We start from the raw sequence: 15,882 nt of genomic DNA on the forward strand, positions 1-15,882 counted from the left end.
AAGGACAAGTATTTTCATAAATTTTTATACACCTTCAGCAAGAATTCAAAACTTCCTTAACCACAATATTAATTGTTATTGAAGCTACCTTCATGTATGAAATGATTTATAACTAACTTCATCAGTAGTATGTATGTTTATTGGCCTAAATATCATGCCGATTCAGCACTCAAACTTTTAAACATTTCATGTAAAGTTTTAATCCAAATAAATATGATCCTGGGTATGGTATATATGTTTTGCTATAGTTTCAGTCAGCATCTTTAGTTTATATTGTGTGCAAACTGACAGTTTTCTATATTTAAGGTTAAAAAAAAGATTCAGTTTTAACATTTATGATAATTGTAATTAAATAAAATTAATAACACGTTATGCTTTATTTACAAAATTTTAGTTAGTACATACTTTTCTTCCCTTCTAAGTATACCTTATGGTAAGTATGTTTTAGAAAAGTGAGGGCCAAATTCATTCCTTTCAAGGGCCAGATAACATTTTGAAACTAATCCAATATTAAAATGACAATTTTTTTTTTAAATTCTGTATTTATATTTTGTTATTCTGTAGGATAACCAATTAGTACTACAATGTGTAGCATTGTGTACAATATGGCAAAAAAAAAATTATCATCTAAAAAAAGATTATATACAAAAGAAAAGCTACAGAATTTTGTTTTTTAATATTTCTGTTATGATGTAACGGTTTCATAACTGATAATGCACGACAGTTTGCTAAAAGGTTGTTCGGTTGGCCATCACCGTTCCGGAGTGTCTGATGGACGGCGGCTGTGTCGCAGGCGCAGCCATCCGCTGCTACGAGTGCATCCCCACGGAGGAGGACGACTGCAGCAAGCTGCCGTCCAGCCTCGCCAACTGCAGCCACGAGGCGGTGACGAGTGCCGTCGCCCTGCTCACCGGGGGCACCAAGGCCACGCTCGACGCCCCGCCTGACGACTCCCAGCTGCGCTGCCTCAAGCTCCGGGGCTCAGGTACCTTCCACGGTCCACCCAGCATCATTACAACGACCAAGATGATACGTTCTTTTCCATCGGGAAAGATTTGATTAAACACAATATCTTGGACGTGTGTCCCTTCCTGGTTTACGTAGGTTGCAAGGGGGAGGGGGGGGGGGGGGCTCTAGGCTTATCTCCGTCCATTGCATAAATTGTGATATGGCCTCCCCTCTCCACCAACAGCAACAAATGTACCCCAGGCATACAATTTTTTACATCCGTGTCCATTACGTATAAAATTAATGACAAGTTTAGCGTCTTTTACCCTTGCTCGAGCTCTCTAACAGTTTTCTACTGACACATTGATGATATTAAAACCAAATTTAAAATCAGATTAAATTCTTAGTGGCATTTTCAGTAGCTCAAATGTGGCACTCGGTCGTGTGGAGTTTGATGCCCGAATTGCCCCACCACTACACTGTCTAGCCTGAGCCTGTGTCTACCTTTCTCCCACACTTATCGCTCACTCCCTCACCAGTATTACTTCATCCTCTATGCACGCATGCCACGCAAACTCACTAGAAACTGCGTAATAAAGATCTTCATTGAAAAAAACATAAGCACTGATAATGAGCACACAAAAACCAAATATTAGTAGATGTACAGTTTTTTTTATATTCACCTTATATTTTACACTTTTTGTAGGCCACAAAAAATTTGTTATTCCTCTAATCCGGTGGAACCCAAACCATCACCACTCCCCCCCCCCCCCCCACCCCCTACCCCAGATTTGTACCTGGTAGGTTGCTACAGAAAATCCTCAAGACAATGAAGACAAATACAAAAGCACCCAAAGAAAAGCCAGTATCTGTTGATATTCTCTCACAGAATTGTGTGTATTGTCCAAGCATGTGACATTTATCATGAGCTAAAATGGCTTATTCGTGTGTTTGCGTATTCATCTCTGTTGTGACAATCAGTAAAAATGAGGACTGACGTGTGACCAGGACATCACGTGGGATTGTTCCAGACAGCTCCGGCGGCCCGGGAACCACCATCAGGACCTGCATGTTCTCGATACCCAGCATATGCGGTGTCCTGCAGGAGAGCGTCGCCCTGACCAAGGGCAGCAAGCCCGCGCAGCTGGAGTGCTTCGTGTGCGACACGGACGGCTGTAACACGGCCCCCGCGCTCGTCCCGGCGTCCCTCCTGCTCTGCCTGCTTGCCGCGTCCGCCATGTCATAGCCCCACTCGGCCGAACATAGCCGTAGCCAAGTTTAGGTGTCACTCAGTACGCTGCATACACAATATCTGAAAGCCTGGCGTGTGTTTAGTGCATAACAGCTATGAAACTACAAGCCAGTGTTGTTCAACTTGTGGCCCATCTGGTGAATTATTGCCACCTGTGGACAAAAGTGGGGAGAGGAGATTAGGGGATGATAAATCCCCCTTCCTCAAAATCCTTAAAAATATTATTATTCCCACTAACAAATGGAAAGAATTTTAAAAGCAAACAGCGGGCATGGTGATTCTGTCCCCCCCCCCCCCCCCCCTCCCCAAATTGTAATTTTGTGTATGCTTCAGCATGTGGATGTTTCAGCAAGCGTTTTTCTTCTTACTACCTTCAAAAATACGAGGCTGACTTGGCTACACATACAGCAAACACCTGGCAGCACCTCTGTGACTTCTGGCTGTCTAATGGATGCATTTCATAACTGATGCAAGAAATCATGCTAATTTTGTTTCATTCACCAAAAAAGCGATATGAATTAAAATACATACATATACAAAAAATTTAAAGACAACTTTTTTTTTGTAAAAATGATTTAGCTATCCTTAACAGAAATAGAATGTTTAACTTTATTATCTTTATTTTATTACAATAAATTATTAAATACAATTTTGTATGACCACTTGATTTCAGAACTGTATCATATAAACTTTCAAATATATTATATGCTACAGGGGCGAAAAACTGTAATTTCCAGAGAAAGGCCCGCAGGGTTGCATTTATCAACCCCGTTTCACAGTTATGATATTTCAAGCGCAAACGAGCCCCTTCAGTGATATGCTTTTTGCCAAGCAGCCTCTCCCACCCACCCCTTCCCCCAAAATTTATGCCCATGGGTAGGCAGATCCAAAGTAAATAATAAAAAAAATTTGTTTCATTTAAATGTAATTTCAATTTATGATTCATTTGATTATTTGTAAAAATAATTACAAACAAATCTTGGTGATAATTTTGCTGGACTCAGAATCATCCATCTTATCCCTGTCGATCACATGACATGCAACCAATCAGATGGTCAGATAAATTCCAGCTGCCCATGCGTCAAAACCTTGCCAAGCTTTCAATAGATGGACGGATTAAATTACAACCTCAAAAATGTCTGAAAGGCATTTCCTTTATTTTAAATGGTTTCTTTTCCATGTTATATTTTTAACTTACCTACAAACACTTTGAAAGTTTGATATTTCAAAAAAAAAAAAATTGTTTTGGCCACAAAAGTAATTAATAATGAACGGTAAATCGACAATATTTTTAAATAAAGATTATAGTTTGTTTAATCACTTATAAAAGCTTAGCGTACATGATCGTCAGGCTGGTAAACCTGTACGAGAGAAATTTTCACAAACATTTAAGCCTTAATAGTTAGTTGGCAGCAAACAAGTAGAAAAATATAATTACAGACGTGCAGGTCACTGTGAATCGCTCGGCTTCTTGACGGTCGGGCGTGACAGATCATTTTGAGTCCAGCTTTATGATTATGAAACTGTACTGCCCACAGCACTATTGCTGAGGACATAATTGACCTTTAGATTAAAATAAAAAAGCTGAAGAGCATTTCTCTGGGCAAATTAAAAATAAATGATTGTAAATTAAAAGTTAACTCCTTGCCCCTGTTCAAGAGTGACATCATTGTTCATCAAGCCTTTCAGATATTGTGCGCCTACTGTATGTGTCATTGTCACCGTGTAGTACAAGGGTTGGCATCCCTATCGGGTTTTGCACCTCGCTTGGTAGACCACAACACTTTTGTTTGAAAATTGTTTACCTGAGATTTCTTAACATTTTAGTTACTCTTGAAACTAAAAAAATATATATATAATAAAACAAAGTAATTAATTCTGAATCATTGTCAAGAAAGATAATTTCTGCCAGAACTTGAAAACTGAAATATTATTAAAAATTATTTGAAAATTTGCATTTAAAAAACAGACATTTTAAACAAAACAATTATGTACAGAATTTGTATTTCCATTATATTTTTACATGCCACATATGCTTTGTCTGTAAGCATTGTAAGTTTAATAAAATTTGTTGAATAATAAAAAAATTAAACTTTTAAACTACGTAACTTTGAATGAATGAAACAATCTGAAAACTGGCTTCTTCAATTGCAAGTGTTAACACATTTACCTAGCTACTCACGTAATATTCATCTGATGATACAATGTAGTCCAAGGACACTATCCCTGTCTGGAATAATTATTTTGGAAATTTGGAAGGAAAAAAATTCATTGATCATGGAAGCTCATTCCTATTTAAAACTTAACAAATATTCCTCATTGTTTTGGGTGTCTGCCAAGTAATGAGTTGTATCAGCCTACTTTTCTTGAACTTAAAGGGTGCAAAGCATGATTTCAACACCTGAACATTGACAAAAATCCTTAAGAACCATAAGTATGCACCCGAATGGGTTCATGGGATCAAAATAAATAATGAAAAATCTCATAAAGGTTCAACAGTGCAGCTTGAGAATTAAGATGAACAGTCAATAAACATAACACCAAACCTAATCTAAGTTACATAATCAATGTGTGCTATATGAAGCAAGAGTACATTCCAGGTACATAACCAGTTACCACAAATTGCCAAAGAATAAAAACCATGACCCAAAAAAAAAGAGCACGTGTAACTCAGTACTCATGATAGAAGTGAAACTTCTTTGACAATTCAAACCTCGACTTGTAAGTGCTGTCTTTACATATCTTTGGCGTCAGAAAAGAGTCAAAACAAATATTGCTTTAAAATTCAGCCTTGAAATTGTAATTGAAATTTTACTCTCATGATGCCCAAAGAAGTTTCACTTCAAAAAAATATTTAGTTACACATCTAAAGCAATACTCATGTAACACTGTTTAACAATACTGATTTACATAAGTAATTAAAATAATATGTTCTTAAAAGAACACCATTTTCTTGCTAATATGGTCCATGGTGCGCTGCACAACAATAATCTCAAATCCTGTTGTGTTTCCCTCTGCCCAAATACTCCCTTACTAGATGCCAGCAAGCCAGGTAGCGTCAAGCGCAGATGGGTCCCTACCACCATGACCCCCCTATCCCTGCAGCGTGACTGGGTTCAACCTGAGCCACACGCCACCACGTGGAGCCTGCTAAAGGCATCAGGGTCCTGAAAGTTCTCTGCACCATCCGCAACCTATTCTCCATCCCTTTCGCATTCCGAAAAGTTTCACAACAATGTTTCACAAAAACATTGCATTAATACGCGGCCTTGAAATTTTACGCCCATCACACCCAAAAAAGTTTCACTACAAAAATTTACAAAGATATGAGAAAAATGGAAGAAATTGGTGTTGAAATTGTTTAACATCTGCTAGCAAACAACAATAAAACAAGACTTATAACGTCAATACCCTTAACTTGAGGAGGATAATATGGGTGATGTAAGTCCATTATAAAATTTTAATGAGGTGTGATGTAGAAGAACTGCAAAAGTAACACTACTTGTGGTGTATACATATGGTATGTCACAAAGTGGCTTGTTTTTAGGCCTGTGCGAATACTAGTTTTTTGATGCGAAGCGAATATCTAATTGAATGTTTTGAATATTCACAAAGTTGAATCAAATTGTGAATATTGTTTTCGGCAAAGCTGTATTTACTTTTTAAATAAATTACAGGATTGATGTAAAAAAAAAATAATCACTAAACATTTGTAATGTTTGAACTGATTACGTGATTAAACAATTGGGCCCTTTAGATATCATTCTATACAAATTATAAAATAAGATGCATAATATTAATACTGAGCATTCCTATAAGCAAACTGAGTGCCACATATTGATTTTTACAAGTAACCAACTTTATTCAAGCAAAACATATAAAACACAAAAAAAAAATAAAAAATTTCATGAGTGAATATTAGGCTTCCAACGTTTTAAAGCTTTACAACAAATGTAAATCTTCACATCAGACGGGAAGCTTTGCATCACAACCAAAGCTTCCAAAACACTAATAAAAAATTTCCTCGCAAATCCAAATTGAATATTTGGTCAAGATCATAGCAGTAACTGAGTATGCAGATGATTGAAGAATCAGTAATGCAAAACTAAAATGACCTCAGCCTTAAGTCAACACTGTGTTGCCTCAGAAACACAGCAAGTTTAAAAATACAGCCATGTATAACAAACTGTGGAAATACTATTTTTTTTATAATTTCCCGTCCCCCTCACATTTTTAGTTGCAATCAGCAATTTAAATTGACTGGTGAATAGATATAAAGTAAAAATAACTAAAAAAAAAAAAAAAAAAACTGGCATATACAACATAAGTACTTGCACACAATTTATTAAAAAAAATAACACTTCTCTATTTTTTTCTCCCTTGTTTGGAAGATTTTTTTTAATTTGATGCATAGTAAGTAGTTTTGTTTGGACCACTTTATAATTTTTTTTAAAATGTTTCCCAATGTAAGTGACTGGCATAAATAACAGATGTTCATTAAATCATGTGGAACTGTGGACATACGGCACTGTGGCGTTTCAAGTAGCAGAAAACTAGGCTATTTCAAGATGCAAATGCTCCGCAGGAGCATAATGATGTGTGTCCACAATATTTCCTAGAGTAACCTACTCCCATTTAAAAAAAAAAAAAAAAAAAAACTGATGTTACCATGTCTTTCCAGCTGCATGAACAAAGGAAAATAAATAAATAATTCAATTCTTTAACAAATAAAAAAATATATATAATGTTCAGTCGAGACAACACACACCTCCACAAACACTCAAGAACTTTTAACAACAGTGACGTTCTCAGGGGGCGCCTGTATGTTCACGACGGTATGGTGCATCCCCTGGTGATTGGGCACAAACTGGACGATGATGCCGCTCGACTCGGAGACCCTCTTGTACTTCTTGCCGTGGTGGCAGAGGACGGAGCCGGCTCTCTGCTCCTCGCCACACACGTCGCAGCAGCGGTCCCTGTCGGGCGAGGCAGAGTCCTGCTTGGGCGGAGGCAGCAGCAGGCGGGGCTGGGGGTAGCTGCCGACAGAGAACTGCTGGTGCTGGGGCAGTGCGCCGGGGAGGAACGTGTTGTTGGCGAGGAGGACCTGCTGGAAGCCGGGGAACATCTGGCCCTGGGGCGGGTGCTGCGGCACCAGGTTTATCGGCAGCTGCGTGACGCCCTGCTGGCCACCGAAGTTCGCCAGCTGGTAGACCATGCTCGCCGGGAGCATGTTCTGTGGGAGGTGGGCGAGCGAGTTATTCGCGGGCAGGTGGTACATGAAACTGGCGGGGTACACGCTGCTTGGCAGCTTGTACTGCTGCTGCTGTTGCTGCTGTATGTTGCTCGCTTGAAGTTGCTGTTGCTGAGACACGCTTGGAGCCACTTGGTGGAAGGCTCCGTTCTCCGGCATCTGCGGTTGCAGTATGACCACGTTCGCGGGGAACGCTTGGTGTTGGAACGGGAAACACACGGCAGGCTGCTGATTGTGCATGAAGCTGTTCACGGAGTGCTGATTCACTGAGAAGTGCTGGTTCTGTGCAGATCCGTTTGCAAACAGCTGCTGTGTCTGCACTGCGGTATCCACAGACATCTGCTGGCCGTAAGTTTGACTTTCTTTTTGAGCTACGTTAATTTCTGTTGACTGCTGACTTTGGGCAGGGTTACTTTCAAATAACTGCAGGTCTTGAGAATTATTTTCTTGGCTTTGCTGATTTTGAAGAGCGTTATCTTCAGGTGAGTGCTGCTTCTGAGAAGAATCATTTTCAAAAAAGTGCTGATTCTGAACTAAGCTATTTTCTGTAAAATGCTGATTTTGAATAGTGTTATTTTGAAATAAAAGTTGACTTTGAGCATTAGCTGCTAATATCTGTTGGTTCTGAGCTTGACTGCTATCTGCATTACTCATAAATTGCTGATTCATTGTGCTGTTCACTAATAACGGGTGATTTTGGGGCGCTGTGTTACCAAGCAGTTGGTTTTGAACTGACAAATGTTGGTTTTGAGTTACATTATTTATGCCTTGTTGATTCTGAGAGACTACAAATTGATGAGTTTGAGCTGGATTAGTAGCATTCTGGTCATTTGCAAGTGTATCATTTGTTTGTACCTGCTGTTGAACGGAGTTTGTTGAAAACAACTGATATGTAGCATTGTTTGTTGAAAACTGTGAGTTCTGCATAATGTTAGATTCAGCTTGTTGATGAGCAGCTGAATTACTCATTATCTGTTGGTGTACTACTTGATTAACCTGCTGATGTTGGGGATTGTGCAAATTTTGACTTTCGGTACCACCAACAGAGAGCAATGTCTGCTGATTGGACACATTTGATAAGTGCTGCTGAAGTTGATCATTGCTATTTTGTGGCAGCAGTTGATACTGATTTGGATTTGTTGACATCTGATGAGCACTATTGACTGACCATTGTTGGTTTTGAGCATCACTGTTAGTTAGTTGCTGGTGGTTACCAACTGCATTATTTGCAGGCAGCTGCAAATTTTGGGGAGTGTTATTTATTGAAAGATGTTGTGGCAGTGAAGCCGTGTTCACTGAAACATTATTATACTGGGCAGCATTAATATTTTGCTGATTATGAAAAGAATTGTTTGTCATTTGACTATGCATATTGTTGTAAACAGAACTCTGCTGATTTTGCATGTTAGTTAGTCCCAACAACTGATGATGCTGACCAGAATTCTCACTTTCCATTTCTTGACACTGAACAGCAGCCGTCGACAAGTGATGAAAAGAATTATTTGTCGCAACCTGCTGTTGCGAATGATCATCATTCGACAATTGATATTGGCCAGCGTTATTTGTTGGTACATGCTGATACTGAATACCACTATTTATCAACATTTCCTGATGTTTCACTGTGGTATTTGAAGCGACATCACATGGTACAACACTGCTTGCAGGTGACTGCTGATGACTCACGCTTACAAACTGCTCATGTTGAGCAACATTTTGTGGTACAGACGTATCTTCTGGTACCTTAATGTGCTGAAGTTGTGGGGTGCAGCCCCCAGGTAACATCTGAGGTTGGAAAACTGAGTTTGTTGGCAAGAACTGATGCTGGATAATTCTATTGCCTGGTAGCTGCTGCTGATACTGGTTAAGGTGAACTTTTGGAGTTTGTTGGTGTAGACTATTATATGTCAAAGAAAGCTGATTTTTAGGCAATTGTTGATTTTGGACATTGGGGTTCACTGGCGATTTACGATTCTGAGCATTAGATTTTGGCAAAAGAAAGCGCTGGCGAATACTATTTTTTTGCAGACGTTCAGATTTGACCACAGTCAATGGCGGCGTTACTTTCTTTTCAATGGTGACTGTTTCTTGCTTGATCTGCATATTTTTTACAGGTTGCATGGATTGCGAGACACTTTCATTTATACTTGATTCTGGTTCTGACAGAAACTGCTTCTTGGAGGGAGAACAACTTGGGTACTTCTTGTGCGTGATCTTATGCGAGGCTAGGCCACCGGCCGTAAGGAACTTCAAGCCACAACTGTCGCACGGAAAGCTAGCCATTTGCGTGTTGTGGCTTAACTTGTGAGCTGCCATATTTTCAATTGATAGGAAGTGTTCTGCACATATGTCACATTCATAATATTTTGGCTTAGGCCTATTATCAATGCAGTTGGTTCTGTGTTCGGCCAACATTTTCTGGGTCAAAAACTGTTCTTGACACATGGGACATCTAAAAAGTCTCTGCCAAGGCAACCCTCGAAAAACCTTCCTATCAACAACTTTAGAGGGTATACAGAGATTCTCGTGTTCGTTCAAACAGGTTTGTGTCGCAAACCTCCTCATACAAATGGGGCACGTCAACGGCTCCTGTTCGTGTGTTTTCTGATGGGCTTCAAGTTGTGTTCCGTTAGCAAACTCCTGCTTACAAACGTAACAAAAAAAACTTCTGCTTCCAAATAAATCTTTGCACTGTTGGCAGAACAAAATCTGCTTCATAGAATGGTTCTTCAAATGCTTGCAGAAACTCTTTTCCAAGTTGAACACAAGTGGACACATGGTACAGTGATACTCAATGCCAGTTCCGTCCACTGAGCGTTGCAAGTTGCTCACAGATATGTAGTACTTCTTACAAGAGACACACATGAATGACTGTTTCTTTGTGTTTCCACTTTCAATCAATTTAAGGGGAGCTAATGGTGCAGTTCCCCCATCACCTGAAAAAATAATTAAAAGATACTTAGAAGATTAGTTGAAACATTTGACTGTTTTCACAATGTTTCATAAGCTTTCTTTTACCGGCTGACTGACAGGTACACTTTCATATCCTAGAGTATTCAAAACATGCAGGGAGTACTCATATCCTCTACGTTTAGCTGTTAATTCAGTAAACAGACAGTAGAGTCTACGGTAGCATACTTCTATCAAGATTTAGAATTTGATTCTGACATGATTAATGAAAAATTGTGGCCATAACCATCCTACCATTTCTACAGAAGCCTGCTATACTTTCATAAATACTTTATTTTCTAACAGCACTGGGTAGCATCATGCATTTAAGCTGAATTGTGAGACAAAACTTTCAATGAGTTCACCCATTCGCAAACCTTAAAAATTAGAGTTTTCACCATTTTGTTTTTTGTTATAACCTTTGCTATAAAATATTTTAATGAACAAATTGCACTAATTACACATATCATAAAAATGTTTGACTTATGAATTATATCTATTAAACTATCAATGTACTGACAACAGATGACATTATGATAATACCGTATTTACTCGTGTATAGCGCGCCCTCGTGTATAGCGCGCACCACGATTTTTGCAACAAATTCCAAAGAAAAAAAAATTGAAATTTTTTTTCCCATAAATAAAATTTACTAACATTTTGTGGTACCTGATTATTTAAATTGATGTGTGGTGATGCGTCAGGAAAATACTTAAACTCTGCTGTGTAGACGGAAGATAATGAAGCGCTGTATCGTCACAACTAGAGATGGGCCGATGGTTCACGAACCACTCAAATGAAACGGTTCGTGTCCAAGAACACTCAGGAACTAGTTCCCAGAAAAAGAACCGTGGTTCACCAGCTCAGCAATCGCGGACAGTGGGAAGAACACTGAAGGAGAGGTTCGCTAGTTGTTCTTTGTTCCTTCTCCTCCACAACTCTCGGCTATCGCGTCCGGCGCGGACTCGTGGTTCTTGGTTCATCCTTCTTTCTTCTTGTCATCGCTGGACGCTGATTCGCTCCCCACGATTCTTTGCCCCCCCCCCCCCCCTCCCCTACCACCCGGAGGTCGCCAGGATACTATTTCACTGTTTTTAGCTATCTCTCTCTCTCTCTCTCTCTGTTTCCCCCAGATATCTGCTTACACTTCTTTCGACTCTCGCTCGTGATGTATACCGATTAATCAACTCGAGCGATAACTGTGACCAACTTCACAGAAGAGCGTGGAGATAAATAACTCTAGTGTCGTTAGTATTATTTCTTCAGCGTGTTTCTGTGCATTGTGTTACAGATCAAAGTAATGTATAATTAATACGCTTTCCTCTGGTTAAGTACATACTTATACATTAATATAATTTTTATAAAATTTACTGTTATGGTAATTTGTTTCAATTAATGAATATTGCCAAAATGATTTTTGCAAATGCGAATTTCAGTTATAATGTTAATTAATTTTAACACTGCAGAATTGATATCAACAATTTTTTTTCAGAGTTTCATTTTAAATTTAAATGGTTCTAATATATATATTTTTAATTACTGTGCTTACGATATGTTGTAAGCCTTTGGTTTTTTTTTTAACGTTTCTGAAACCGTTCCTCAATCTTTCGCTTATGAAATAGTTAACTTTTTCTCCATGCTGTTGAAAGCAATATTTTTTGCATAAAATTAAAATTAATTTTACTAAGTCGAACCATAACGACAGTCATTTCAATTTTCAAACAACAGCCGGAATCAATGAGTCAGTATAGTACAGAGGAATATGAGAAAAGAAAGACTTGAGCGTTGAGCATGAGAAAGAACCGACTCGGTGAGGCGAGTGCCGAAGCCGAATATCAAGAGAAAACGAACGATTCCTTCGAGTTGTACGAGACTTTTTTTTAATGAACCACTGAACCATTTAAAAGAACTGGTTCACTTTGAAGAACGAATTGGTTCGGAACCGCTCACTGGAATGAACCGTACTGCCCATCCCTAGTCACAACTGGTACGTGGGCGGGAGGAAGGGAGGCAGGCAGGAATGTGACATGGACTAGATGACTCACCGGTAGCAGCTGCCTCGAAGCGAAGGAAGTGGGAGGGGGGACTGGTGTCAACATTCTCTCTCTCTCTCTCTCTCTCTCTCTCTCTCTATTTTACTAGCTGTAGAGGGGGAGGTCTAAAAATAAACAAGAGACCTGCGAGCTTGCGCGGGCACGTACGTGTGTGTGTGTGTGTGTGTGTGTGTGTGTGTGTGTGTGTGTGTGTGTGTGTGTGTGTGTGTGTGTGAGAGAGAGAGACCAGGTTGTGTGCGTGCGTGTGTGTGTGAAAGAGAGGCCTTGTTGCTTTTGCGTATGTGTGGGGGCTGGCTAGAAACGTCACCCGTCACCGGCAGTTAACGACTTCCACTCCTCCCCTCCCCGCCTCCCCCCCCCAAACTTTTTTTTTCCCGTGTATAGCGCGCATCCTTATTTTTTTCCTTTACTTGAGGGGAAAAAAGGGCGCGCTATACACGAGTATATACGGTAGTAGGCTAGGAGGGGAGGTGCCAAGAAAAAAGAGAAGAAAGAGAGGAGTCTCATACAGCTCATCCTGAAAACATCTCCCTCACTGAGGAACACGTATTCAACTCAAGTGACGTGACTAATGGCCAGTTGGACCATTATGCTCTTCGATATGTGATCCAACGATCTCCGCTGAATGTTGCGCCAACACAGTCTGGGATTAAAATAACTTTGCTCGCATGAACTGAAGTTCATACGTTTTCAGTCTGCAGCAACGTGTGGCAGCAGTGTCTATTAGTGTGTTGGAACGATATGAATAGATTATGCCATGGCAAGCAAATGGTTGATGTTGTCACTACCATGTCTCTTTTGATTTTCATTTACAACTGAAAAACACATACTGGTATTTAAAATATGCTGCTAAACAAAACAATATGAAATATGAATAGGTTTTGCTAAGAAAAAGCTTCTATTTAATATAAAAGCAATATAATGATATAAAAGAATTATTAAAGCATTAAACTAAAATAACAAGCATTAAAAACTCTTAAATAGGTACATATTACATGTGGAATGTGGCTGTAATGCTAACGATATTTTTATACCTTCATTATATATGATCTGAAATTTGGTAATCATTCTCTAATTTTTAAGTCTGATTACAAAAATGTCCTCCATAAGTTACAAGTGATCTTCGTTCAGTGCTCAAAAAAAAAGGTGCAACAGAAAACATAGATGAACCAAGATAAAACTTGTTATTGAAATGAGATCATGCCTGAACTCGAATGGTGAAACTGGCCATAAGCAAGCAAGTGGTGATCTTCAAAACGTTGCACAATGTTCAGGAACATATGCCAAGGTCCAAAATCTTTTTTAAATTTCTTTCACACATTACATTATTTACTATATAAAACAGTTAAAGTTTCTGGGGAGGGGTGGCAGAGTAAGCTCTCTTCTCCAACTACTGTAAATAAATCCCTAATTATTGATAAACACACCCTCCCCTCGAAGTAATTATGCCAATAAATTACGGCGTAATATGATGTAGCATGGACACAAATTCGAAGTAGTGAATTTTATTTCTTTTACGTGAATGGCAACAGCACTTTTGTAGTATTAAATACAATGCAACAAATGACTAATGTGACTAATTATCAAACAATATATTGCTCTTTCCTTGGTAGCTATTAGCTTCCTTCATTGCGTATTTATCTCCGACCATGGCTCAAATGTTCAGCCAACGTTATTTAAATGTACTTCAAATGTATTTAGACATATATTAATGCTGTAAATTGATTTTAATAGAAGTAGTGTCTTATTAAAATGTTTGTCAGCAAACGCAGCTACCTGATTGAAAAACAAAATTATTTTAACTAACATAAACTTTTATGGGAAAAAATGTATTTGATTAGTGCTGTTTTTATTAGCACTCCGATTTCCTGGAACAAATGAGGACATTACTTTGAGGGGTTGGTTTATATGCATCATAGCTAGGGACAAGATTATGTAGTGAATTGCAATAAAACCAAAATAACACTGAATAGCATGTCAAAATTCTGCATAACACCGAAATGTAAGTTAATACACCATATAGCACCAAACTGCAGTTATATCATGCAACAGTAGTATTTAACCAAAAAAAAAGTAATCTTTTAATTTTTGAAATTCAAGGAAAGTCATTTCCAAACAAAATATTGTACTAAAGTTGATGGATCAGAAAAATTATGTAGAGGTGTGTTTTGTTGGTGTGAAATTACAATGCAGTGACTATTTAGAGTTCCTCTTGCATAATTATATACAGTAGAACCCCCATTTAACGAAGAGCTATGGTTACCGAAAATGTTTACTCTAAATCGATGTTTCGTTAAATCTGATTTACCGATTTTCAATGACCCCCGCACTCATAATCGCGTCCCTACGTTTCCATATCGTAGACAGGGTCGACGCTGATATCTTGTGCTGCCGTGCTATCTCAGACTTCGTCAACTTTCCATCTTCAACGTTTTTGATCTCGCTCGTACGGCCCCCGGTTCGTACGTACACCTCGGTCGTACATACAGATTTTCAGAAAACGTGAAAAATGAGGCATGAAATAAAAATAAAAAAGTTTTAAAAAATGTAAAGTGTAAGAAATACGTTAAAGTTTATTAAAATACAGTCGCAACCTGCAGCGTTTATAACAAATACGAGCTACATACACATTGCGTCACAGAAAAAAAAAAAAATGGCCGAAAATTGATTGAAATTTACCGTCAATAGCGCGCTGTACGCGGAGAAAGGTCATTGTACTCGGTCAGCTGCTGTTACGGCGCGGCGTAGCCGCCGGCTGACTCTTTGTTCGCTGAGCTGCGCAGCACTTATAAAAAACGTATTCCAAAAACTAAACACCGCGCACAAAGCTCTTACTGAGAATAATAGAGCTGTAGCAAACCGTATGTATTCGGTACTGAGTAACGGGTGCCCCATCTAGTAACGAGTAACGAGACGTTACACACGGCTGCATCTCGTTACTCGCATTTTTCGTGTTTTACGCATGCGCGCGCATATTCGATGAATTTGCGTTACAAAGAACAATGTTTGTTTATAAAGTAAAGTATAATTTGGAAATTCGTCGTCAAAGATTTTACTGTTTATTAAAGGTATTGTGTGTGTAGACAAAGTTTGAGATTGGAACAGAAACAACGTAAGAAAGTATTGTTTACAAATTAGAAATATGTATGTTTTTGTTTTTTATTATCGCGTATTTTCACGTTTTTTTGTTCTTATCTTAAAAGAGATAATATAAAAAAGCCGCTCTAATGAGATTAAATTGTTTCTTGGTTAACAAAAACTGTTAATTATCAAATATTGTTAATTGTTTATATTCTAATTATTATTATTTACGCGACGTCATACTGTACGCGTACGCAATACGACTCGATTCGTTGCTGCAACATAACATAGCATGTTATGCGGTATCATAAGTAACGAGTAATGTAACGTTATACGATAGTAACGAGTAC

General features: G+C 38.6%; 2 protein-coding genes across 5 annotated transcripts in view; one reads left to right on the forward strand and one right to left on the reverse strand.

Annotated features, from left to right (window-relative positions):
- LOC134528073 (uncharacterized) overlaps positions 1–4,300 on the forward strand; it is a 50,761-nt gene extending 46,461 nt beyond the window's left edge. The window contains exons 3-4 of the mRNA XM_063361297.1: positions 794–985; positions 1,980–4,300. Coding sequence (XP_063217367.1) covers positions 794–985; positions 1,980–2,194 — 407 coding nt within the window. The 3' untranslated portion in view covers positions 2,195–4,300. The remainder of the gene's footprint in view (positions 1–793; positions 986–1,979) is intronic.
- A 1,762-nt stretch (positions 4,301–6,062) lies between these two features.
- LOC134528071 (putative uncharacterized protein DDB_G0271606) overlaps positions 6,063–15,882 on the reverse strand; it is a 38,671-nt gene continuing 28,851 nt past the window's right edge. For all 4 annotated transcript variants that reach the window (XM_063361294.1, XM_063361295.1, XM_063361292.1 and 1 more), the window contains one exon: positions 6,063–10,384. In XM_063361294.1, the coding sequence (XP_063217364.1) occupies positions 6,981–10,384 (3,404 nt within the window). In that variant the 3' untranslated portion in view covers positions 6,063–6,980. The remainder of the gene's footprint in view (positions 10,385–15,882) is intronic.

The sequence above is a fragment of the Bacillus rossius genome, chromosome 1, assembly GCF_032445375.1.
Source record: "Bacillus rossius redtenbacheri isolate Brsri chromosome 1, Brsri_v3, whole genome shotgun sequence".
NCBI lineage: Eukaryota > Metazoa > Arthropoda > Insecta > Phasmatodea > Bacillidae > Bacillus > Bacillus rossius.